Source organism: Lottia gigantea, assembly GCF_000327385.1.
Source record: "Lottia gigantea unplaced genomic scaffold LOTGIsca_44, whole genome shotgun sequence".
NCBI classification, from domain to species: domain Eukaryota; kingdom Metazoa; phylum Mollusca; class Gastropoda; family Lottiidae; genus Lottia; species Lottia gigantea.
In genome coordinates, this window is record NW_008709540.1 from 945,691 (window position 1) to 972,578 (window position 26,888).

Sequence of the window (26,888 nt, forward strand, 5' to 3'; positions counted from 1 at the left end):
ACAGAACTCTTTAGTGAAGGAGATTATTAAAGTCAGAATGTGGAAAAGCGATTTATGTATAATTAGGTCGTATTTCGAGGGCCGAGACCTCCATAAAATCATTGATAAAGACATTATGGTGTAATAAAATCACTGAGCTCTGATTGGTCGATAATTACTGCCGATAGTCAGCAGATTGGGTCCTGTTTTTTCTCATCCGTTTCCGTCTCAGAACAAGAGGCAGTAATTGATTGTCTTATTTCTGCATTGTTTCAGCAGATAACGCTTCTGTTTTCTTACTGATAACAAAAAAATCCATAATTTCTGTCATTTTATGCTGATTAGACACAATTTCTACTTATAATATGCACTGTAATGATTAATTGGTGTAGCAGTTCAGATAAATTCAGATCCTTTAAGCTCTTATAATATGCACTGTAATAATTCATTGGTGTAGCAGTTCAGATAAATTCAGATTCTGTAAGTCTATATATAATATGTACTATGTTGTCATTGCAGTAAGTTTAGAAAAGACTCTTTGAAACTAATAAGTAAACAAACAGTTCATTTTATATCATTTTCATCAACTTCAGTTCCAAGCTCTCGAGTCTTAATCCATTAATGTTTCTAATTTAAGTTTCACTATAAGTAGTGTGGAGGGGTTGCTAGCGTGGAAGGGTATGCTTACTCTTCCAGAACATCTGATGCCAGGCTGAATCACAGAATCCACATAGCTAGTATTGTATTTTTTTGCTCTCCACGTTCTATTGCAGTGAAATTTAATATCGCAGATTTGCATTCAGAGGTCACTCTACATCTTGGGAGTGTCAATTTGGCATGCATTAGGAGTCCACATAGTCAATATAGTATTCATTTCCACTTTCCATCATGATATTTTTTATTTTATTCAGAAGAATAGGACATAAAACAACACTTAATTTCATTAGATTCTTTTTATGTGATTGGATGGTCCCTTTAATGAACAGTGTTCGTGTATTTTCTTGAATTATATATTTCTCTCAGGATTGCACATTTGGTGCTATTATACACAGAACAATAGAACAAAAGCCAGCATTTGATTTCATTCCTTTTGTTTGATTCGATTTTCAATGAAGGCATGTCGTTTTTATCGTGGTTTATTTTGTGAATTGTGATTTAAAAGGTTGGATGAAATCGAGTCAATATTTACTGAGTGAAATTCATTACGATAGTTTAAATAAACCATTTTTATATCACTGTGTTTTTATTTTATCTATTTCTATCTATTATATTAAAGCTACTCCATCAATATATTTGTCCTTTCTGTTTTCATTTTAAAGAGTCTATGTTAGATAGTGATGAGAACATAGTCTCATGAAAGCACTGTGTTATTATTATGTAACAGAGACATGTATGGCTTCTATAGGTAAAATTCTTATTTTCTGTCTGATGTCTGTGATTATAGAATATGATGACACTTACTTGCAAAAGCTGTAATACTATCAAAGTACCTTTCGTTATCTAAAAACACCGAGTTTAAACACTAATTTTTCGTAAATTTGCGCTGAACCACGAAATTGGAATGATGCATATCATTGCTATCAGTGTCCCTAACATACGTAAAAAGATATGGATTGTTAGTATTATTATTTAATGATACAGCACAGTTTTTGTTCCCTTGCAAAAGACGTTCCTACTTAACGATTATCAGTCTTATAATGTTGAATTGAGAATAACTTTGTATGTGTATTGGAGACACTGATAGCATCAATAAGCATATTTTGCAATTAGTGACGTCTGATCGAAAATCGAAATGATGCAAATGGACGCTACCAGTGTCCTGTTCTGACTAGAAATCTGTGTAAACTGCAGTACAGTCAGTTCTGCATATAAACTCATAGCCCTTTCCATGCATTATGAGTCCAGATATTTTGTCCCATTTGTAAAGGCTGGTAAAAAGATTTTGTCCGATTGATCAAAGATAATTGTATAATACTCAACAGTTGGAAAGGTTTGATGGTTTGTTGTTAACAAATTCCCAAGCATGCGTAAATATTTCAATGGTTGAAACTGCGCGATAATTTTGATCTGTTGTAAGAGGCTTATTAAGAAATTCCTACAACTTGTTGAAGAAATATTTTTATTACTTTCCATTGTTCATACGCATGACAAAATTCTCATAAAACAGACATGATTTCTTGAAATATCTTGTAGAAATTTAACAAAATATTCAAATATTTCTCCTAAGATTTGGCATCAAAGAGAGAATATTCACTATGGAATCAAAGACTTGGAATAAAAGACATTTCAATTTAGATTTTAGAGTTGATCGCACTAGAAATCCGGTGAAGGATTTGAAGAATGATTGTATTTGTTTGACTATCGTAAAATTCTGATCATTGATGTAGCGAGGTTGGTTTCTATGTAATGTGTTCTGGGAATCAAAATTTATCGATTTGGAATTTTCTGAAAATTTGATTGCTTGTTTAGTTTACAATCAAATTACACCAACTTCTGACCTTGGCCAGTGCTTTTATGAGACTGTTTTCTCTTCACAACCTAACACTAAGTTACGCAGTAAATTTTGTGTCCATTCTTTGAAACTTACAAAAATTATGGCCTCTATCTCCGCACTTGAGGGAGCCGTGGTGGCTCAGTGAGTTAGATGCTTGCTCGCTAACCTGAGGGTCCAGGGTTTAATCCCGGCATAGGTCGAGATAATACCTTCAGATTTTTCAACCCGGTTTCCCCCTGTTAGTGATGCAGGTAAGAGGGGTTGGCATGGAAAAAGCGTCTAGTCGTTCGGATGGGACAATAAACCAAGGTTGCACACTGCATGGAGTTGCCCGTCTTCATTAGCCCAAATGGTGCAGAAAAGAAGGACGTAAAACTCCATTCATTCATTCATTCTCCACACTTGAATGTGAGTGTATAAAAATGGAGAAACAATTTTGATCTATTCTTATCGTAAAAAGTTTGTACTCCTTCTTCTGGTGTCCATAGAAAATTGTGAATTGGACTTCACAAATTTAACAAAAACTTGTATTAATTCTGCACTCACAGCTCCTAATTACGAATATTTTGATAGCATGCCACAGCTTAATATACTCTATAAGAATTATTAAACATTATATTAACATTAATAACAGTAGTATATTATGATGACTCTAGTAATTTCAGTTGAAACTAAAAATAACATATTATGATAGTTCATAAAAATATTATTTTATAATTGTTCAGTTTGTAGTTTTCATATTCCTTACTGTTGTTGTTTTAGCCATTTTAGAGTTTCAGTCAGGGCAAGCTTATTCTTGGATCTTTGAGAAGTCTGATATTTGAATCCACATCAGAATTTTCATTCACTTAATGTTGAATGATTCAGGACCAGGATCATTTTCATATTTACCTCAGTGATTTTGTCATCTTAAGTGATCCCGGATGGCTTTTAGACCACTTCCATATCTATATCATTGATTTTCTGAGCTAATGGGTCTTGACCTATGGATTGTGATTGAAATAGGTAGATGTCTCTCCTGGTGATTTCAGCATATCTACTTAGGTCATGGAGACACCAGACATTACCTTACTCAACATATTCAACTCAGGCTATTGCAAACAGTAGTCCACTAATGGTTTTTAATGAGGTTTTTAAAGATGGTTTTCCTTATTTTTTAGTGTCAAATTAAGCAAACTATTTGATTAATTGGTGTTTTTAATGAATTATCATTTATTCTTAATCATATCATTATGTTCTTCTTGCATATAATTAAGAGTTTTAAACAAACATAAATGTCCATGTATGTACAGTCTGGATAAACAAAAAAATACTTTTTGACCTTTTCTGATTGGTCACTCATTGGAATTCTGCTGGTAATTCTCTTCTAATTTAACTAATTATGAATGAATTATTGACATGTGAGACAAACTGGTAAGTCATAAGAACACCTCTACTTTCTATTCATATAAGTATTAGTATTTTCATTTTCATAAATTTAAATAAGGGAACCCATCTTTAAATAAATACCAGATTTCTGACACTTACAATACAAGGAGTACCTGTACCTTTGTCAAAAGCTTTCATCAAATCTTTACAAAATATTTCAAACAGTATCTCACCCAGTTTTTGATGGCAGGAGATATGTTTTTATAATACATACAGTTTCTCAATGTAATATTGGATTGATTGACTTTTAGAGAAGACGGCAAAAGTCTACAAGATTCCTGATAGTCTCAGACTATTCTCATCTTAAAATGATAAATGGTTTTTAGTTTCGATGTAAACATGATTTTTAAATGGACTTGTCAGATTTATAAATTGTGTGTTATCACTAAATCAATGCCCTAAGAAATATTCTAGTGAGAACTGGAAGTTCTTATGTTGAGTTTGGCTTCTTTTCAAACCAGCTAGGTTATTTCTAAAAGGACGGGGCTAGGATTTTGAGACTTACAAATACAGGGGAGAGTAGAATGTAAAAAATCTGTAACATTTTATCAGACTATTAATGTACTGAATAATAGAGAGAAATCAATATTTTAACAATAATCTGATCGAATGTAAAACTAAATTTAAAATCAATTTTACTGACTGACCAACATGGACCACTTAATTCATCTAACGATATTTTTTTGGTATTATTAATGTATGTGGTTGCCATCCTTTTGTTTCCTTCTGTTATAAGACCCCTATACAATCTCATCACTATATACAAAGTAATAAAGACAATTCCCTCAGTCTATAGATATATCTATCAGATGATTTTGGTATAAAAGTTACTTTTTGGAATTTTCCAGTGGGCTTCTCGTGTTCTCCTTTCAGTTTTCAAACTCTAGGCTAATTTAAGATGTTGGTCATTTTAAATTTCTCTCAAAACTTAATAATTTTGTTTTCTCTTTTCAGGAAGTGTAGATAGAGAGTAAGCATGCAGATTAAAGCTCCCCCTAATTTCCAACCCCAAGATGTAAGGAAGGGTAAAACACAGATCCCTGGTCCCGTCCGATCACGATATAGAAAGTTCGATATTTATCGTGATGTTCAACAATTCTATCACGTAGATGATCACGCCATTCAGGTTTGTAGATTTCCATATTTAGCGAGGCACGGCATGCTCCAACGTCAAGCTATCTCTCTATGTGGACGTATATATTCGGATTTTTTGATGGAATCAAATGAAATTCGGTATGTGTATACATATTCATAGAATGAAGATCAAGTTTGAATTTGAGCTATTTTCGACTGTTAGAAGCAGAGTTATTGCCCTTGCCCCAAAATCTTGAATATTTACCATCCGCATTCCATGGTGGGCGTATATGGCTGTGGTCCACTATCTTTATATTTAGCGAGGCACAACATGCTCCAATATGGGGATTACCATTTTCACAATGTCAAGCTATTACATACTTCATACTTTTACCTTGACTACCGTAACCAACTTTCTTAAATCATTGAATGCAACGATTTGATTGAATTGTATGCCAGCATACCAGTATACAATCATTCAGAGCCCTGGACAGAAAGGTTCTTAAAATCATGGCTTTGTGTTCACAGACTTTCCGCGAGCAGGCCCGTAGCTATAGGAGGACAAGGGGTGCATTAAGCCCCCCTCCCTCCACCCGAAAGAAGTGGCCAACCTATATCATCACTGCATCAAAACACCAAATTGCCCCTTCACATATATTACTTGCCCACCAGAATAGTCAAGCCTGGCTCTGATTGGCTGTATTTGCTAGCACTCAAGGTGTTTGCTTCCTCACTCCTTGAAGGAATATTGTGTACAGATAAAATCATCTTCACAATGGTCAAGTTATTGCAAAGTTCTCGATAGCTTGACCATTGTGATGATGTGATAAAATGAGTGATATCCAGTTATGTTGGTTTTAATTGAGCCAGTTGTGGGGAACTGCCAGATTGCCTTGTGAAAAACATAAGGAGATTAATGTTGCTTAGTGATTATTAGATTATTAAGAGTTATTTTGGTTTTGATTGATGGTATATTTGAGGCTATGAAAGTTCTGATCAGATCAGATTGTCCTATACAGAATAAGATAACATACTGACATTACTTTTTAGCTTGCAAAAGGTCTAGAAGACACAATTCTTGACATATTTTGGTGAAATGTGGTGAAATTGTTTATTATCACCCAATGATGTACCCTATAGTATTTAAAAAAAAGTCTAAAAGTATTTAATATGAGTTATTGTCCTTGTTCTTTCATTTCATTCCAGACACAATTCTCCACAGATTTTAACGAACCCTATTAAAAAGCAAAAAATTGAATAATATTTGATATGGATTATTGCCCTTGTTTTCAGAAAACGTGTTCAATCTTAAGCTTCTAAACACCTCAGAAGACAAATTATTGACTGATTTAAACGAAACTTAGTGAAATTGTTTATCATCACCTAAAGATAAAAAAAAAAATAAAGCAAAAGGCTGTGAATACAACTCTTGAAGTATGAAAATATTACTCTAGAAATATTTCATTTGCTGATATCTTTTGTCAACCTGTCATACGACATGTCTACCATTACAATGGTGGCTATTACAATAGCCATCACTATTTTTAGATGAATTTAAAGAATATGTTTGAGTTGACATTGAATTCTGTCTTGTGTTTTCAGGTAGCCCAGAATGATCATGAAACGTTTATTGATTTGGTCTGGCATCTTGTTTACAGTCAGAATTACCAATCAGATCTGGAGAAAGCCAGGTAAATATTAACATCCTACTAGACAAGACAATTCAGGAAAACAATATAGTAAAAATAGAAAATATAAATTATGTCTACATAATGTCTTGACACAGACTTCGTGTCTTGGCTTCTATTATTCTCTACTGTATTAATAATCCCACAATGTAGTAGCACCAGACTGTACCTTGACTTTTAGCACCATGAATTAGGGTTTTTATGAATTTGTCTGTAGAACAACAAAGGTTTCTCAATCTGTAATTTCAAATGATAACAGTGTTCGTAATTAGTCAGATTGCTCTTGATAAAGCCCAGCAAGGATGATTCGAAACTTAATAGTCAGGTCTTCAGAAAACAATGGTCGAAGACTAAAAATCAAGATGAACAGTGTAAATTAACCTTATTAGAAGTAGAGAAGTATAATGTATTTATATTTGTATTTCTAGGGCTATATTCAGATGGATGACCAGTAAGAATATGTACACTATTAAATTTAAAGGTAACGCTGCCAGTGGCAGTCCTGAAGAAGTTATCTTGTCTTTTAGAGATAAACAAGGAACTTATGCCAGAATTTTCGAAACAATCTGCAGGTAAGGGATATAATCCACATCTTTGTATCAATCTTGGTTTATCAATGATGCTGGTCCAGAATGCATGGCCCTCTTCTCTCATTAAACCTTAATCAAATGGGATGCCATGACTAGCAATTTCAAGTCAACCATTAATGTGTTACTATATCACACATAATAATAAATATCTGTATAATTGAACAAATTCAAAAATCTCGTCCAAACCATGACAATATTGGGAGCAATGATTGTATAGCAGTGGACTAATCCTCAAAAGAGAAGTACCATCAGGTGTTTCTAAAAGAGTAAGCATGATCTGATATGCACCCGAGAACTACCACTACTATTTAGGGTAATTGACATGAACTAAATATGTTTCAAGTTTTAATAACAAATTCTTATAACAAAAACACAAGATAATATTATAGAATATAACACACTTCTTTAATAAGGTTAGTTTATGAAAGAAGTGTGTTATATTCCATGTTATGTCTTGTGTTTTTGTTATATGTGCTCCTCGCTTCTATATGTCGTTCAAATCTTACAACAAATTCTTGCTTTTCGTTCCAGATTTTCCGGCCTCCATTGTCAAGTATTAACAGGTTTTGCGAAGGGATTAGATTATAGACCAGGTGATAAGTTTAAAGGATCAGAATATAACCACAGTTGGAATGCTATATTAATAGATGGACAGTGGTATCTTATTGATTCTCATTGGGCCACTCGCTATCTCGTCTCCGAGAAAAACAACCCTGAAAACTTGGTAAGTTTATCACATTTGAAAAAGTTCCCAAGGCAACACCAACTTGAGCTAGTACTGTTGAAAATATTGATGAACACATCTGGATTGAGCATTTATTATTCCTCAAAAGTTTCCCCCTGTCAGTGATGCAGGTAAGAGGGGCTGACATGCAAAAAGTGTCGCTCGGATGGGACAATAAACTGAGGCCTTGTGTGCTACAGGCTGTGCACGTTAAAGATCCCTCGACAGTTGGAAATCGAAAAGGAGCAGGCTAATGCTGCTGTCCTGGCAAAATTTCCCTCGTTTCTGTCTTCATTAGTCCATATATTGCAGAAAAGTAGGACATAAAACACCATTTCTTTTAATTTTTTCAAAAGTTTTTCTATTGTTGAAAGGGTCTTTTGGGTGTACTTATAAATTTTCCTACAAATATGCACTATTTTACTACCTAATGGTCATTGAGCAGTAGGACATGGTGGAAGAAAAAATTCCAATCAAGATTTTACTATAATTAATCAAATAGTTTTATACAAAATTTGTAAATGAGAAACATTCATATACTACTACATGTAAAATGAAAATGTGTTGATGGCATTTCCCTTAATGGGACATAACTCTCTTGAAGAAATATGATAAACATCTGTAACATTATTATGGACACACTCCAGCAATTCATAAAGAGATTTGCTTTGATTATCATGGATCAGTTTGTAGTTGATAAAAAAAACGCACAAGTGTGTCTACAGGTTTTCAATATTGCAAGATAGCATTGGCTTAGTGATATACCATATTCAATGTATATGTGATTCAATTATCACATGGGAATCTTCTGTATTGGTAGAGTAGTATTACACAGGTATGTAATAACATGAAATAATTGTTGAAAGTGTTTGTGGTGTGAATCCTGGTAATGATTTATATATATTATATATTGTAGGTGTATGAATATGATGATTTTTATTTCCTGACTGATCCAGAACAACTGATCTACAGTCACTGGGCTCACAAATCAGACTGGCAACTTCTCTCACGACCTATTTCACTTCAAGATTTCGAGAACCTCCCATTGGTCAAGTCCTATTTCTTCAAATGTGGAATGTTTTTTATTTCTCATCACAATGGTGTCGTCCAGACCAAACAGGGACGTGTAGCCTTGACCTTGGGCTTCAGCAAACCCACCAATTTCACGTATAAAATCGTATTTTCCGATACCAATGATGAGATGTATCAAGGCCAGAAACTGAAAAGTTATGCACTTCAACATCAAGGAAAGAACCAAACCACTACTTTCATTTTCCGTGCTCCAAAATCCGGGCAATTCTACTTCACTATCTTCGCTCAGCTTCTCACTGGTGAACTGGGAGTAAAGAATGTCTTCACTGCCTCCGCGGAATACAAAGTCATCGTTGACAAACCAGCCTCTGATGCTGTTGCCCTTCCCAACTGTTCAGACAGTAGCTGGGGAGCAGGAATTGCTGTTGATCAAATTGGATTGGTTGCTAACCCCACTAATGGCGTCTTGACAACATCCAATGGTAAAGTTAACCTGGAATTTAAGAAAACAAGACCAGCATTCATTTTGGCGAAACTTCGTAAGAATGGAATGAGAGAAGAAGATCTTGAGAAACACATCAGTGAACAGGATCTCGGAGACAGAATCATTGTGTCTGCTGAATTGCCCAAAGAAGGAGAATACGGAATTGAAATCTACGGTAACGACCCTGCCAAAGATGGTGACACCTACACTCACGTAGCCCAATATTACGTCCATAGTGCCCCACAAGCTGAACAACTGAAAGCTTTCTACCAAGAATCTCCCGAGAGACGTAATTTATCACCACAGCAACAAGCTGAAATAGAAGGAGGCTACAGACCAGATTCGTCTTCGGTGAGTTGATTTTTAATTATCTTGGTTACTAGGATAGAGGTTTTCATTCTCTCATCTTCACAATGTCAAGCTAGTTTGAGTCTTGTCTTCTACCTGCAATAGTCACATTTCTTGTATCAAGGAATTGTATCATTTGATTGAATTGTACGAATACATATACAGCCAATCAGAGCCCGTCACATAAAGGCAGTGAAAACAAAGCTTTAATGTTTACAGCCTTTCTGTCGAGGGCTCTGATTGGCTATATTTGCTGGCATACAATCCAATACAATACAAATCGCTTCATTCTGTGATAAAAGAATAGTTGCTTCTTGCAGTCAAGGTATAAGTACAAAGTTTGTAATTGGACATTGTGAAGATGATGAAGTAGAGGCTATTATTCTGTAGAGAAAGAGATATCTGTAAATTATAAAATCAGACACTTTATCATAAACAAAATCCTATAATGATAACAATAAACTATTTATTTTATATGGGTTGGAATTGGGTTTGATACACCAAAATGACATGGTTTGATCTTAGTATATGTGAAGACCCTGGCTTTAAATACCAGCCACCCTTTAAATGGAACTAAAAACAAAGGTTTTGTGTTTCACAGTGCATACATTAAAGATCTTAGTTGGTAATGGGTATGCGAATTAACTTGGTGAAATTTTTCAGTGCGTGATGAAAAGTAGACGAGAAAGCAAAATTCCATTTCAAATGTGCACAAGAAGTATCAAGGCATTAAATCTTATCCTTGAAAGACATTCCAAAATACTTTGCGAATGAAATAGAATCTCAGAATTTATTATATAGTATTCTTTTAAGAACAAATTCAAGTATTCCTTTAAAAACAAATTCAAGAAATGTCTATTGCTGATGAATATTGATTAACAATTCAAATTAGATTTAACCAAAAATATTTTAAAGTTGACCATGTTAACGCCTTTAACTCTTGTGGCCACTTAACTGATTAGATTATTGTGTGATGGTGATACACACTAAAGGAACTGGTGGCGCAGCTATTACCAAGTGACGTTGCATTGTGTTTATGTCATCACCTTTGCCCTTTCATTGGCCCACATGGTGCAGAAAAGTAAGACTTAAAACTCCATTTCATTTCATTTAACTGTTTCAACCCTAGTGATACGTACTGGAGCAGCCATTACCAAATGACATCACATTACGATAATATGCTTTAAGTTTTATTAGGGAGCGGCAGTGGCTCAGTGAGTTAAACGCTTGCTCGCTAACCTGTAGGTCAAGGATTCAATCCCAGCATAAGGTTAAGATAATACCTGTGGATTTTTCAACCCGGTTTAACCCCCGTGTCAGTGATGCAGTTAAGAGGGGCTCACATGGAAAAAGTACCAGTTGTTCGGATGGGACAATAAACCGAGGCCTCGTGTGCTACAGACTGTGCACATTAAAGATTCCTCAACAGTCGGAAATCGAAAAAGAGCAGGCTAATGCCGCTGTCCTGGCAAAATTTCTCTCATTGTACCCTGCATGGCGTTACCTGTCTTCATTAGCCTACATAGTGCAGAAAAATAGAACATAAAACTCTATTCATTTTATTTAAGTGATTTTACTGGTTGCTCAGGGTATATGACATTTATTTCATTTACACTCAGTGCTAAAAGGGTTAAATCATGTTACTTGGAATTCAGGTTGATTATGTTTTTCATCCACACTCAGTGCTCAAAGGGTTAATTGATAGGTTTGTCTGAACTAGATAAAACAATTGTATCACAGGTCAAAGTGACATAATAAATTATACTCTAATTGTGACCTCATGATATATTTTTATGTCCTCAATTTAAAATTTTAAGTACTACGACAAATTATCATGGTATATTGTTTTATTTCTAGTTGACATGTTGCTGAATTAATTTTTAGTCTGACTCATTTTAACTTTTATTTTGAGTGTGAAACCTTTGTTCGATTTTGTTTTGAAACTTTGGGATGTTTAGAGGTTCTGTTTGATTCAATTTGGAATAGACATTGGGATATGAAAGGTGCTTTTAGTGACAAGTGATGAGTTTTTACAGAGCTTTTTGCAGCAAGTAGAAAAAACTTTAGGATATTTACAGAGCCTTTCACAGTGAGACATAAAGATCTTTGGGATATTAAAGATTCTGTTGAATACATTTTCAACTCCAATATGAATCAGGTGAATTTTTTTCTTGTTTGGAGTCATTTGCTTATTCTTTTCTTACTTGCTAACCTAAGGTTAGGTTTTGATCTGTTTAACACCTTTAGATTTTCAACCCAGTTTCTGTAATTGATGCTGGTCTGATGGGTCTTTTGCATATGACAATAAATTAAGTCTGGGAATCAGTACGGTTCAACCATATCGTCGATGAGCTTGCAATTCCATGAATAAGGCTAAATTGGGATTTTACAGGGGAGACAAAAAACTGATTCATTTCGCTGTTTGGCCGAAATACTTTAAAAACTGAAAGGGTATGGAAAGGAAAAATTGTTTAATTGCTTTATTTGCTGCAATGTTAGCCATTCGCGGTTTCGTTTTCTGCAAATTATGTAAAATCTTCGCTAACACGATTTGGTTTTATAGAGAACGATATATCAAAGTGTGCCATGCCCCATAACAGAAGATTTTAATTTATTTAAAAATCGAACTTGATCTGCAATATCCTTTTTGTCCAATGTCTTTGAATAATATAGTTCTATGCCCTTTAAAATCGCATAGTATTTCATCTTAGATATCCTTTCATGTATGTACTGAAATTCAAAATGTGTCATTTCTTTGAATGATAAAGTTCAATGCTCTAAAAGAGGAAAATTAAAAGTATTTGAAAAACCTGCAATATCCTTTTGCTTTGCCCTATAAGAGAAAATTCAAAATGTGCCACAGCTTTGAATGATATAGTCTAGTACCCAATTGGAGAAAACCATAAATCATTTGAAACTTGAGCTTGATCTCATCATAAAGCAATTGAAAGTCAAAAACTGAGTTTCAGAATTTGTCATGACTTTGATTAATACAGAAGAGAAATAGTATTTGATATTCAAGATGTAGATATATATATATATATATATATAATTTCAGTGTATATTTTAAGTTGTTATTTCCTGCATTGTATTAGATCATGATCAACCCTATAACATTATATACAGTAGCTCCATTAACATTGTTATCAACATCAGCAAGTTGGTTATATGGTTAGGATTAAACTTGGGTTGGAATTTATATTTATTCCAAGAGGGTTTATAATTTGTGGAATTCTGGAGGAAATATTGTTTTTAATGTCCTGTTGAAATAATATTGTTATCAACATTGTGATAGTTGTGATTATAGTTAGGAGTAAACCTGGGCTGGAATTATTTAAATTCCTTTATTAAAGAAGATTTTTAATTTCATGTATTTCTAAAGGAAATATTGAGATTTTGTAAAGTATTTTCTTGAATTTTTGTTCATTTTAAGATGGTAAATATTGTTGCTTTGTACAGTTTTTTATTGAATTTATGATTATTCTAAGAGAATATTTGATTGTGTGTCTTGTTTGAAAGTAGATATTGTTACTTTGTCAGAAATAGTAGGCCAACAATTTATCATCCAGAAATAGTAGGCCAACAATTTATCATCCAGAAATAGTAGGCCAACAATTTATCATCCAGAAATTGATACATATGAAACGTTCATTAGCTGCTACCAATGTTTCAACAATATGTTATTTTGGATTTCGGATTTTGCGGTTTGGATCGTTAGTACTTGGTTTATTTATGGTGAGGATTAAAGTTTTTTTGTGAATTTGTATTTAGTTTTGGATGATTTTTGATTGTGTGGATTTCTAGAGGAAATATTAAGTTAGGTAGTAGGTATGTACCCAGTGATGAGTAGGGCCAAAGGACTTGGTTGAACCAGTCACTAAGGTAGTTGAGCCATTGGGTATATTATACTGTCAACTGATGATCTTGTTGAAATAATTCTGTAGCCACACTTGAATGTTCGAAGGGGCAAGTAGTTTATTTTGAGGGGCAGTGAGTGAGGTATGGTGTCAAGTTGCAGTAATGAAACCCCCGTGCCCCCTTCTAACTACACTGTTTTAGGCTGATATAGGTTTTTGTCAGGTGTAAAATGAGTGAATTATCCAGGGGAAAATAAGGAAACAATAGATGTAGATATCTATTTAAATAGGATTGTGAAATTTGAAACAAAAATGTACATTTGACACCAGGTTGATTATGTTTTCAAAGGTCCAAAGAAATCATTGACCCATTGGACCATGTATATCATCACTCCAAGGACAGTTTCCAGCTGTGTAAAAATTTTAAGGAATCACTGGACCATTCAAAACTTCGCTCTACCCAACAAGTTTTGTGCATGTACTTATAGAAAGTGTAAATGACCTAATTGTAGACTTATATTGAAAGAGTAAAATAGCCTGGAGACACCGAAGATTATAAACTACAGGTTTTTTTAACAAATTAATTAATTAAAATCGTATCAAAAATTATTGAAGAAGAGCTAGAGTGTAGTATAGTCTTTATAGTGTTTTTCCAGAAAACTCTTTCGTTTGTAGTGTTTTTTCTTCAGTCTGCAGAGTTTCTGTTTTCAGTGTTTGTGTTATGTAGTGTTTTGTGTCTTTTTTTTTTTACCTACAGTGTGTCTTTGATCTACATAATGCTTTGAGTTTTGTGCTAGTTATAGGTGTTATAGAAGATACTCTCCTATAGAAGCACTGGCCTAGGTGCTAGTGTTTTTCTTACTTACATAGTGTTTTTCTGGCTGGTCTACATAGTGTAATAGTGTTTTGCTTGCATATCTTGTGTTTTTTTGACTTACATAGTGTTATAGTGTTTTTCTTGCATATTTAGTGTTTTCCCAGCCTACATAGTGTTTTTTGGGGGTGAGTTAACAAGAGCGAATTTATTGAAACAATTTAAAGTTGTATCATAATAAAAGTGAATATGGCCAGACATATATCTACCTATAATATAAAGGTTGGTTCATTTTAATATTTTTCACAATTTTCTAAAATTCATTTTATTTAAAAAATTTTGTTATTAGGGTTATTTATTTTATTAAATTGTTTTGTTGATATATTGACAATTGACTCTTCTATTTTCAAGAGGGAAGGGGGGAACACCAGGAGGGGATAGAGACTGATGTAAAAACTGTAGTGTTTTGATAAGACACTGTAATAAATATATTAATATATCCATCTATCCAGCTTCTCTATGACTTATTGGTGGTATAACTCTTTCATACTAGTCTTCTTCTTTATGTGGGAGGGTGATATAAAACTGTAGAGTTTTTAAAAGACACTGTAAGAAGTATGATGATAAAAACACCTGAGTAAAAATCTCCCCAGCTTCTCCGCATCTTAATATCCAGATAATCTATATAAATATGATACCTTGACAAATTATTCAGTTTTCAGTAAACATAACCGTTTACTTGCAGGTGTGACATCTACTTAATGTGACACTTTCAGCAATCATATATTCATTTTTTTATTTAAGCAACACAACCCAACCTGAAAAAACTTGAACCATAATTTTCAGAAATGAAACTAACATTGTAGACATTTTTAACAAATATAATCTTGATCATACAAAGTAATATGAAACTGCAAAATTGCAAAATGTATTTCATTTGGTTTCACTATCAGTTATTGAAGGGTACATCCAATTCAGCATTTAAAGGGATAACTAAATCTAACAGGTCGGTTGTCAGAACACCTTGCTCCCCTGTAGCTCTGGACCTCAAATCCAATACAAAATTTCCATGCAAATATCCAACAGGAAAAATATACATTAGGAAATCCATCAGAAAAGAGAAATCCAGATTAACTTCTAGTAGATCTAAATCTAATATCAATAAAACACAGCTTTGCATTTAAATTTATTTGAACTAAAATAGGGATATCTGACAGGGAAATTAAATATCAGGGAAATTCAGCTGAGACAATATGATACAATATTATATTAATATATTGTATAGTGATATTATAATGTAACATAATAATCTATTGAGTATTAAAAGAATACTACCTCTTATGGTGGGGGCACACGAAGGTTTTTTTTTTTTCCCAATCGCAGCAGAATACATAATCTCACAAAAAACTTACAGATTATTTAGTTTCCGGCGTATTTTATCTGGCAATCTCTACTCTTAACCAATGGGATGTGGTGTTGATATTATGTGAAGGGATATGTGCTTTAAAAAGTTCTCTAGGTGTGCTCCCACTTCATCGGGTGAAAAAACACGCTCGTCTGCCGCTAGCATTAGAATGAACATAAATTCAAATTCACAAACTTGATCAATAACAGTATATATTCATCAGTAGAGTTAGAATTTGATGTTTATTCTAAAAGGAAGTAGTCCTTTAAGACTGTATTTACATTACAATAAGATAAGAGACAGATCAAGCTGTTGGACCCCCTGATCAATATTCAGCAGGTTTTTTACACTTTAAATACCTCATGTTTCTCTTACATGACTCACTGCTCGATATTATCAAATATTTTTCATATGACTGATACAATATACTTGAAACTTATAACTGAACTGAAACTTGTTACAGGCTTTGTCTGAAACTTAGGATCTATTGTACGCCTACTCCGATTTAGAATTCTGGACTTGGTTCAAATTAAAACTTGTGTCAGGTTTTGTGTAGTACAAACGATCCATTGAAACTTGTCACCTATTCTCTATATATAGAGTTAGCGATCTATATTTTGTGTAGAATTCTGGACTTGGATCAAATTATAACTTGTGACAAGTTTTGTGAAAAATTCAGGATCTATATCTTGCAATAAACATGTACTTGAATCTAAATTGAAACCTGTGAATTTGGATCTGTTTGTATATTTGGATTTAGTGACAAATGAATTCTGTTATACAATGTTATTACTTATGTTTCATTAAGCAGACTGATTGATTCAGATATTTGTATATAAAATAAGTTATAGACCTGTGAATGGTTATCTATTAATTTACAGTGTATTATATTCTCACCTCAGCATTTACTATAGTAAATAAACTTCATAAAACATGTGATAACTGTAACAAAGAATAAGATGGTATATATGTGAACGGAGAATTATTCAAAAATATACAGAATAAACTTTCTGTCAGGCGCCTGAAAGTATTGGCAACATTTATCAGCAGTTCTCTGAAAAATTTTCGATTTTTTGTCTTTGCAAGTGTGATAACCTTTGAGTGATATTTTAGATATGTCTGGAGAAGTAGAGGTTTGTATTTGTCATATCATATACATTCTTGTTATTCAGATGAGACAAATAATAAAGGCCCTGAGTGCTACAGGCTGTACACATAATTACCATGAAAGTTAAAAATCTGAAAACATAGGCTCACGTTATTCCAATGGAACAATGAACCAAGGCCCTATGGGTAACAGGCTGTACACATTATAGTTCCCATGAAAGTTCGAAATCTTAAAAGAGTTGGCTCATGCCGTTGTCTTGGCAAATTTCCATCATTGCACACTGTAGGGTAATGCCTTTCTTCATATGGAACAGAAAAGTGAGACGTAAAACACCATTTCATTTCATAATATATGTCATGTAATCAATAATATACCATAGTAAATATTTCATCAATGTTATAATTAATGACAAATATTCTAAACATGAGAAAGTCAGCGGTCAACATGACATTTGAAAATATGAAGAATATGCTACATAGTGAAAGGTGTTTAAGGAGACAAAATTTTTACACCTAGACAGAATACACAACTGGTAGTATCAATAAGGTCACTTTATGTTTAAAAAAAAGTCAGAGATGACATTAGTGCAAATTAACAAGGTATGATGTCTGGTGGAGTATACAGTTGGGGATTATCAATACTGTAAACAATACAGTGTACATCTGAACATTCAACATCTGAGTATTCCAACATTCTGCGTAATCCGACATCATTGTCTGGTCCTAATTGATTTCCTTCTTTGGCTAGTTAAAAAAAATTCTGCGTACTCCAACACTCTACGTATTCCGAATTATGACACTAATCACCGCCAGTTACCTCCCTTCAAGAACAAGGTCAATCCTTGTAGATCAAATGGCATGGGTACTCGTATCATGAAACAGCAAATCATTGAAGATTATGAAAAAGTGCCATGCACTTTGCAGAAATATTTATCTATGAAATTTGGTTAACGTCGTGTAGGATCAAATCGTGCCCAGACCCAAACTAGTTTATTTGCTCCATTTTCTATTTTTTCCATTTTACTGCATCGGACACCATACCTTTTCTGTTTGTACCTTAACACATCAACATCACTTCATGCTATTCTTCATCTGTGTTTGTCTGCTGTTCACACTTTCAGGGAGTCCACATAGCTAATAATGTTTATCTGGTATATTAATGTCAACATGTCAATATTAATCAAATGTTATATTAATCAATGCTATATTTGGCTGTTCTCTTTGTTTTATGTAATGAATTTATGAAAGTATTCATAATAATATTACATATTGTTGAGGTGAATGTTTGTGAAAAATACCTGTAATAAGGCCCCTGCTGGCTGGTTTCTATTAGTAATATTATCCCCTGTAAAAGCACAATTTTTAGGGAAATTCTTTAAATTTTATTAAAAATCTACAGTGTAATCAGTTTTATATCAGGATACATATATTATCCATACCACAATTTTGGTATTTTGATTGAGACCAATCTTTGTAATATTTAACAGTTTTGTTGATGATTCCCATAGGTAACTGTATGAAAATCTTCAATGAATTCAGTTTATGTACTATCAACCATACTTGTTAAAAAGAAGGTTCTCTTTTCTTTTGGACCCCCAGGTCATATTTATGATATTAAGTGAAATATTTAAGTTGCTAGTGTTATGGTATAGATTGGGTCCTGGTAAAGAATGATATGTCATCTAGTGTCAGCAAACTATTCAATACTGTCAATTATTTATAATAGTTGATATGGAAACCTCAAATTGAGGAAATATTTACAATTCATTTTCCTTCAAAATTTACATTACCATATATTAACTAAATACAATAACAGGTGACAGAAAACTTCTCCAGGAATCTGTTCTACACTTCTACTGGTGTGCTACATGCTGTACTGATCTCTAGACAGTTGGAAGTAAACAAAAGAGTAGGTTTATGTCCCTCATTGAAAACTGCATGGCATTTTCCCTCCTCATTAACCTAATCAGGTACAGAATAGCAGGAAAAATATGTCATTTAAGGACATCAAGTATTAATGTATAGTATTTATAGTGTAGGGTTTAATTTAATCAGGTACAGAATAGCAGGACGTAAAATTCCTTTCTCTTCTTTTGACAATTATAATTTGAAGTAAAATATGTCACTTAAGACATCAAGAATCAAGCTTTGTTATGTATAGTATTTGTAATTGAGAGAAGGAATTAATTTAGAATTCCTTTCTATGTGTCATAACCTTCGTGTTTAATCCAGACTGGGATAGAAAAGATCAAAGTTAATCCTTACTGTTATTAGTATCACCATTTTAGAAGACTAACATCATGACTGTCATAAAATAATTTAAATATTATTACTGTTGAAATTTTGTGTATATTATATGAAATTTTGAATTCTGAACCATGTAAAATAAAAGAGTCTATGCAAACTCAAGCTCAAACTCAAACTCTTGCTCAAACTCAAACTCTTGCTCAAACTCAAAACTCTTGCTCAAACTCAAACTCTTGCTCAAACTCAAAACTCTTGCTCAAACTCAAACTCAAACTCAAACTCAAACTCAAGCTCAAGCTCAAGCTCAAACTCAAACTCTTGCTCAAACTCAAAACTCTTGCTCAAACTCAAACTCAAACTCAAGCTCAAACTCAAACTCAAACTCAAACTCAAGCTCAAACTCAAACTCTTGCTCAAACTCAAACTCTTGCTCAAACTCAAACTCAAGCTCCAACTCAAAACATGTGTCCATATACGATGATTCCGCAAAACCATAAATAAATGAAGTGAGGAAAGATCGTCACAGTAATCCTCACAGTTTAGATGTAAAGGGGATTACCCCATTTTCACACCTCGACAACTGTCAACAAAAATTGCTCACTGAGTCATCTGTTACTTCTAATTTATTCAGCCTCATTGGGTTCATCGAATCAACGTTGTTTTCAAATTGATTCATCAACTAATATTCCACTGTTTGTATATTTCAGCTATCCAATGCCACCCAGAATATGAACCTTGGTAACTATGGTAATGCTAATGCCAATGATGATGATCTACCACCGCCACCACCAGAGTTACTCCAACAACAATATCTCTATGGTAGCGTACCAGACGGAACCAGTCAGGCCGTGATTAAAAACCTGGCTTATAACCAAGGTCAAGGACAACCCACGACCTATGCCCCTGGTACGGGAGAAGCTGTGAATGAACAACTACAGAAAGCCAACGTTTCTAACATTCCAGCCTCATCAGCTCCTTATAAGGTAAATGTCTAAAATTATCTCCCTTTAATTACCATACTGTTCCTTCTTATTGCCAATGTGATTCACGCCACAAATTCAACTGACATCCTCAATACATAATTCAACCTGTAAAGTTTTTTAAGGGTTCAACTAAATTCATATTAAGTCAGTATTGCAGAAGTTGCAGTGGTCTGGTCTAAAATCAATTTTAAATTAAGTTTCATTATCCAATCAGATTACTGTATTTCTTAAAATCTGGATTTTATCTTAGTTAAGATTTGAGAATAATGCCGCAGATCATTTCATTGAGAGTCTGACCACATCTTAGCTTTCTGGTTCTTTTAATGTCATTAAAATAGCAACCGATCTTTCAATTTGCTCCCCATCCGTATTGAACCCTTAACTTTCTTATCATATAAACAGTGTCATCTTGATAAACATTCCCTTATCAGGGTTTGATATTTTTTTTATGTATAATTGTTGAATAAATGATGGGAGTACAACAGCTTTGTGGCTAGATGATTCCCAAACACTGTACCCTGGCTAGGTGCATTGTCCTTATGAAGCCTCAACATACTTGTTTTTTTCCATTCATCCCTGGGAGTACAACAGCTTTGTGGCTAGATGATTCCCTAACACTGTACCCTGGCTAGGTGCATTGTCTTTATGAAGCCTCAACATACTTGTTTTTTTCCCTTCATCCCTGGGGATACACTGACCCTGTAGCTAGACACTTGTTCAACCACTCTAGTCATGTAACTACTCAACTGATGATGCTCTGTAGCTAGGCACTTGCCTGTCACTCAAAAAAGGAAGACCTCCCATTTAATTTGTGTTTTTGCATCTTAATTTCCTTATAGATATTTTCATGTTCATGATTCCCTTTCCTAATTATGTTGAATTGTTATTTATATCATTATTATTTTAGGTATCGAAATCAGACCACAATAGTTTCCGTGATTTAGTTTGGGATTTGATTTATTCTAAAAATATTACAAATGAAATAGAAAAAGTCAGGTAAGAGACAAAATTTAGATATTTTTTATGTAAAATTTGTCCAGATTTTTGAATTAAAAAAGAGAGCTCTGTATATTTATCAAGAAGATTTCAGTCAAATTGGGCTGAATTATATTATGTTTTGAAAACTTGATCAATTTGAGCCAATGATATGCTGAAATGATGCAAAAAAAAACTATGACAGAGTTACATAGTAACATGATAAATGAAATAGTTTATTTGTCATTTGCATGCTGTTCTCTCTAAAAATCATATCAAAATACACATTTAATATAAATTATGGTTGGCCAAGCTTTATTATTCTATGTTTCCTTTTTCCAGAGTTATTTTCCGATGGTTAGCAACTAAAAATCTAAAAGAAATGAATTTTGATAATGTTCAGCCAGGAAGTCCTGAGGAAGTTTTGATGGGTTTGAAAACTGGAAAAACAACATATGCCATGGTGTTTGATACTATGTGCAAGTAAGTATACAGACATCATTGTGTTTATCCAAAGTTGTAGGGGTGGTGTACTATTCCCAAATCAAAGAGATATAAAAAGAATTTGGGTATAGTAAAGTAATTTTCATGTAAGATGAATTACAGTTATTATGCAGTTACCTATAACCCTAAAAATCATTCCGAACTTGATTAAATAGGCCACATTTGTTTTACTTAGCCTGAATAATCAGAGAAAAAGATTATCTTTTGAAAAGTTGAAATAATAGTTCTTTAATATTGTTAAGAAAAAAAGATACAACCATTTTTACAAGGATAACAACCTAGGTTCACTTAGTATCCTTTTTACCAAACCACTCTGAATTGATCTTGTTAAAATTATTGTAAATGTATGTTTATTCTGATCATTTCAGTTACGCTGGCCTCCATTCCAAGATTATCACTGGATATGCCAAGGGTGCTGATTATAAACCAGGAATGAAATTTAAACCTGGAACCAACCAACACTCCTGGAACGCTGTCTATATCTATGGTACTTGGTGCTTGATTGACGCACATTGGGCTGCTCGTAGAATAATTGGAAAACAAGCTCAGACCCAATCATCCGAGGAATTCCATTATCAACTCGACGAATACTTCTTCTTGCCCGACCCCCATCAGCTGATCTACACCCATTTCCCAGACGAAGCAAAATGGCAACTCATCGAACAACCAAAAACCTTAGAAGAATTTGAAAACCTTCCACACATGAAACCACAATTTTTCAAATATCATTTAGAATTCGTCACGCATAAAACCTCCGTGATATACAGTCGTGGAGAAATCAATATCAGACTGCGTTACTTTGACCTCAAGTCTGCTGTCACATTCAATTTCACCATCTGCTTCGAAAACGGAGAGGAGGAGTACCGAGGCGTTAAATTGAACAGATATGGAATGCAGGAAAGCGTTGGAAACATCTCATCATTCCGTTTACGTCTACCAATCAAAGGATCCTATATCTTATACATCTACGCTAAAGAAGATACCCCTGAAAACAAAGATAATGTCTACGCCCAGGTCTGCGAATATAAGATCGTCCAAGAAGAGGCTTTGAATCCTGCCCCAGAAGCTTTCCCACCATGTTCCTATTTGAATTGGGGACCTGGACCAAGTTTCAATAGATACGGCCTCACAACCTACCAGCAGACGGCGTGTATTCATACGCGAGAAGGAAAAGCAGAAGTACAAATTAAAATCCCCCAAAACATGCAGTTTATGGGCAAGATGAAGAACAACCATTACAATGATGGAGATCTTGAGGGTTACGTGGTCCACAGAGTTGTTGGAAATACAGCTTTCTTTAATGTCACTGCCCCAGGACGAGGTGAATATGGTTTGGAGATCTACGCCAATGATCCTGTTAAAGAAGGGTCAACCCTCTACCATGTAGCTCAGTACCTGATCATCTGTAACGAAGATGTCAAAGCCACACCCCTTCCTAAACTTCCACCTGGATACCTCGGGCCTCAACACAAATTTGCTGAATTTGGCATGGCAACATCCAGTCACCATGACCCTATAATTCACTTGGATACCAACACCGTCACGATCCAGATTCGATCAGAGACTTTGTTACGAGTAACTGGAAACCTACTGGCTGTCCAAGAAGACACCTCTGAAGTTGAACATCCCGAATATATTTTTGCCCATACCTTGGGTTCCATGATCACCTTCATCATCAATCTTCCCCACACTGGATTCTATAAGCTCCAGCTGTACGCCTGCCCTGTTAGCGATAGCAGTCAACAACTTCCTGGTGTATACAACTATCTTATCAACTGTCGCCAGGTAACCCAAGCCGTATTCCCCTTCCCTAAACAGTACGCCCAATGGAAGGAAGGTTGCTTCATGTATGAACCAGGAGTGATCGCCACTACAACTGGACCAAACGGCCAACAGATTTCCAAAGATCGATTACCCCCAGAGGTTAACTTCCGTTTGATGATTCCTAAAGCTGAAGCTGTTGCCGTAGTAGCAGGAGAAGATTGGACCCAGTTAGATCGTCTCCAAGGAAACGAATGGGGCGGAATTTTGAAGGTTGATAAATATTATGGAACAAATACTAAAATTACCGTCAACGCTAACTATGGAGCTGACAAAACAAGTTACGCAACTTTGTTGGAATATTGCGTTTAGAAAATTGTTTTCTTGTTTGTTTGTTTGTTTAATTTGTAAATGTAGTATTTTTAACCAATCGTAGTGAAGGAAGAGATAAGAGAAAAGTATAAAGATGGCCGAAAGTTGTAGTCGTTATTTTAATGATAGAGAATGAGGCTTGATAATTTTTCTAAAACTGTTAACTGTTTTCAAATTTCTGCATTTAGATTTGTCCGCCAATATTTTCAGTATGAAAACATTTTTGATAGAAAAACGAAGTTTCATGCATAGATATTACCAATTTAAGAGTCCCCTCAATAAAACAGATGGAATCATATTGTAAGCTGAAGCTAGTTCTACTTTCATTTTATATTTACTGCCAATTAGATAGCTTATTGAATGTGGAATTTGCAAAATATTTTGATATTGAGCCTCTGGTATATATTAACTACTGGCTTGCTTAATAGCTTTTCTCAATATTTAAGGATATCATACTTACTTCAATCATGAATATTCAAAGTATATATATCCAGCCAATGAATATGATATTTAAAGATCTGAATAAATTTACATCTCATTATCTCAAGACATGGGTTTTCTTCCCATGTTTTGATTTGAAATTTGAGCTTTTTATTTTTTATGCTTTGTCCAAATAACAAATGATTAGTCTTTCAAATTTTACTCACATGAATATTTGACCTGAAGATTTTATAGAAATATGATTTTAGACTTGTTCCATCAGGCATTAGAAGATGGTCGTCCGACAATGATAAGTAATGGCATTGGAATGTGCTTGTTAAAATCTATGGTCTAACAAATGTCTTTTCCTTGTAATTTATGTTGATTTAGCAATTTGAAGGAGTTGCTCTGCTACCTTAAAATCCAAACAATGGTCAATTACTGCAGGATCTGTTTGCGATACCACACAATTTTTCATGTCATATCGATAAATTGGCTGCAAGATAAAAAAAAAATGGTTGTCAAACTTCAGTATGAAAGTCTATTCGTTAAGCTTATGGCTGGATATGAAAGTCGAGCGAGGTCAAAGTTCAAAGGTCAGAGGTCAGGTCGTAGAGTAATTGTTAAGTGTAGATTATTAGATTTATATTTTAATACTTTTTATTATAAAAAAAACTTTCAAATTTTTTGCTCTTTTTTGTATTTTTTCAAAACCAAACAGAAATGTTTCGTTGCTAAGAGTTTGTTAAATTTGTTGGTTACTAGATTATGATTGTTATAAAGCCTACTTTTTAAAATTTTGTGATGTAAAAAAAAGAGCGAAAGATTTGAAAGTTGACCATTTTTGTGAATGGTGCGTAGATTAGAGATGATTCTAAGATGTATTTGGTATTCTTTTATTATTATTATTATTATAATATAACTTGAAACTTTTTTTTTGCAATAAACTGCTTCTATAATATCATACAGTGTTCACTTTATTTGACATATATTTGGCACAAGTGGTAGAGATTTATCTATATTGCAGTGAACAATGGACCATTCTCAGGTTTGTGTCTAGGATTTCCATAGATTAAATTACAATACTAAACTATTTACAGGATTGAAAGCTTGGGTTAGATAAGTTCTTTCTCACATTTCATATTGGGGAACATGGGTGATTGAGCAAATCAGATGCATGCTCACTAATGTGGGATCCATGGATTTCAACCCTGTTTCCATCTGTCAGTGATAGGCCTACAGGTTAGAGGGACTGACATGGAAGAATGGTCTTGTTTGAATATTTCCAAACAGTGTCTGGAGTTTCTCTAGACAGAAGTACAATGAAAACTGAATTATCCTCAAGATTGTGACCCTGGGTTAGATAAGTTCTTTCTCACATTTTGATGGCGAGCTGAGGTGATTGAACAAGTCAGACACTTGCTCACTAATGTGGGATCCATGGATTTGACCCCAGCATATGTCAAGATTTTTCAACCCTGTTCAACCTACAGGTCGGAGGGACTAACATGGAATAATGGTCCTGTTTGGATAAGAAATAAACCATGACTATGTGCACTATAGGCTGTACAAAATACCTTGACAGCTTTAATCAATATAAGAGGCTCACTGTCACAAAAAAAAATTCCCTCGTCGCACACTGCATGCACCTCTTCATTTAATCAACAAGGGTAGAAAAGTAGCATAACATATCTTCAATTATTATATTATTTAACAGATGAAAGTGAACCAACCTCTATCTATTTGGAAATAACCCTCACATATTTGTAACTTTTCACCCAAAACCTTCAACTTCAAGAAAGCAGAAGCACTGTCTGAGATTCTTAATTTTGATTCACATTTCTTAAAGATTCATTGGACTTTGAAAATGGGGTCAGCACAAGAAAAATAGATGTACCCCACTTAGAGTAAGACTTTCTATATATGTAGCAGATGTCAAAGTTAAAAATCAAGATTATTAGATTAATACACATTAAATGAAGAAACTGGAACTGTCAGTAAGGAGTTAAAGTAAGATTTTAATATCTATGATAGAAAACTTTTATAAAGTTTTAGTAAGCAACAAATGAGTCTGTAGTATAGTTATGACACCAGGTAAGTCTACTGTTGAACAAATTTGTTGTCATCTTAGGAGGTGATTAAGGAAATATGCTGTATACATATAAGTTGAATGGTGAATCACCATCTTTGTATGGGTGTTAGGGTGTATTGAGACGAGTCTCAATGAAAGCACTGGCCTGGGTCACAGAGCAATAGATAAGTCTATTAATTATGTGAAAATATTAGTTAGTCATTAGTATGATTTTAGTTAAAAAGACACACACACAAACATACACTGCATGTTATATAATATACTATATATAGCCATGGCACCAGTCCTGAAATAAGTACTCCCTGAAATCTAACTTAGAAATCGATTAATATATTGATATAACATGATACATTTATATGAAGAGATGTATGGGAATGAGAATGGTATTTTTTTTTCTTTCATACAAGTTTAGATAATTCCACATACATCACAAACATCCAAAATAATTTACAGATTTCCCAGTTTTATTAGGAAATTGGGACTTTCGTTCCTCTCTCATAGTAACAGTAT

The 26,888-nt window shown here is 33.9% G+C and overlaps 1 protein-coding gene across 1 annotated transcript; it reads left to right on the top strand.

Moving 5' to 3' along the window:
- Nucleotides 1-4,877: 4,877 nt before the first annotated feature.
- On the top strand, nt 4,878-25,250 carry LOTGIDRAFT_218011 (hypothetical protein; the record flags this gene model as incomplete). Its single annotated transcript, XM_009060742.1, has 9 exons — nt 4,878-5,027; nt 6,578-6,666; nt 7,092-7,235; nt 7,785-7,977; nt 8,894-9,844; nt 11,112-11,366; nt 21,162-21,250; nt 21,572-21,712; nt 22,102-25,250. 9 exons carry the CDS (start codon nt 4,878-4,880, stop codon nt 23,864-23,866), a joined length of 3,777 nt encoding a protein of 1,258 aa, XP_009058990.1. The 3' UTR covers nt 23,867-25,250.
- Nucleotides 25,251-26,888: the final 1,638 nt, after the last annotated feature.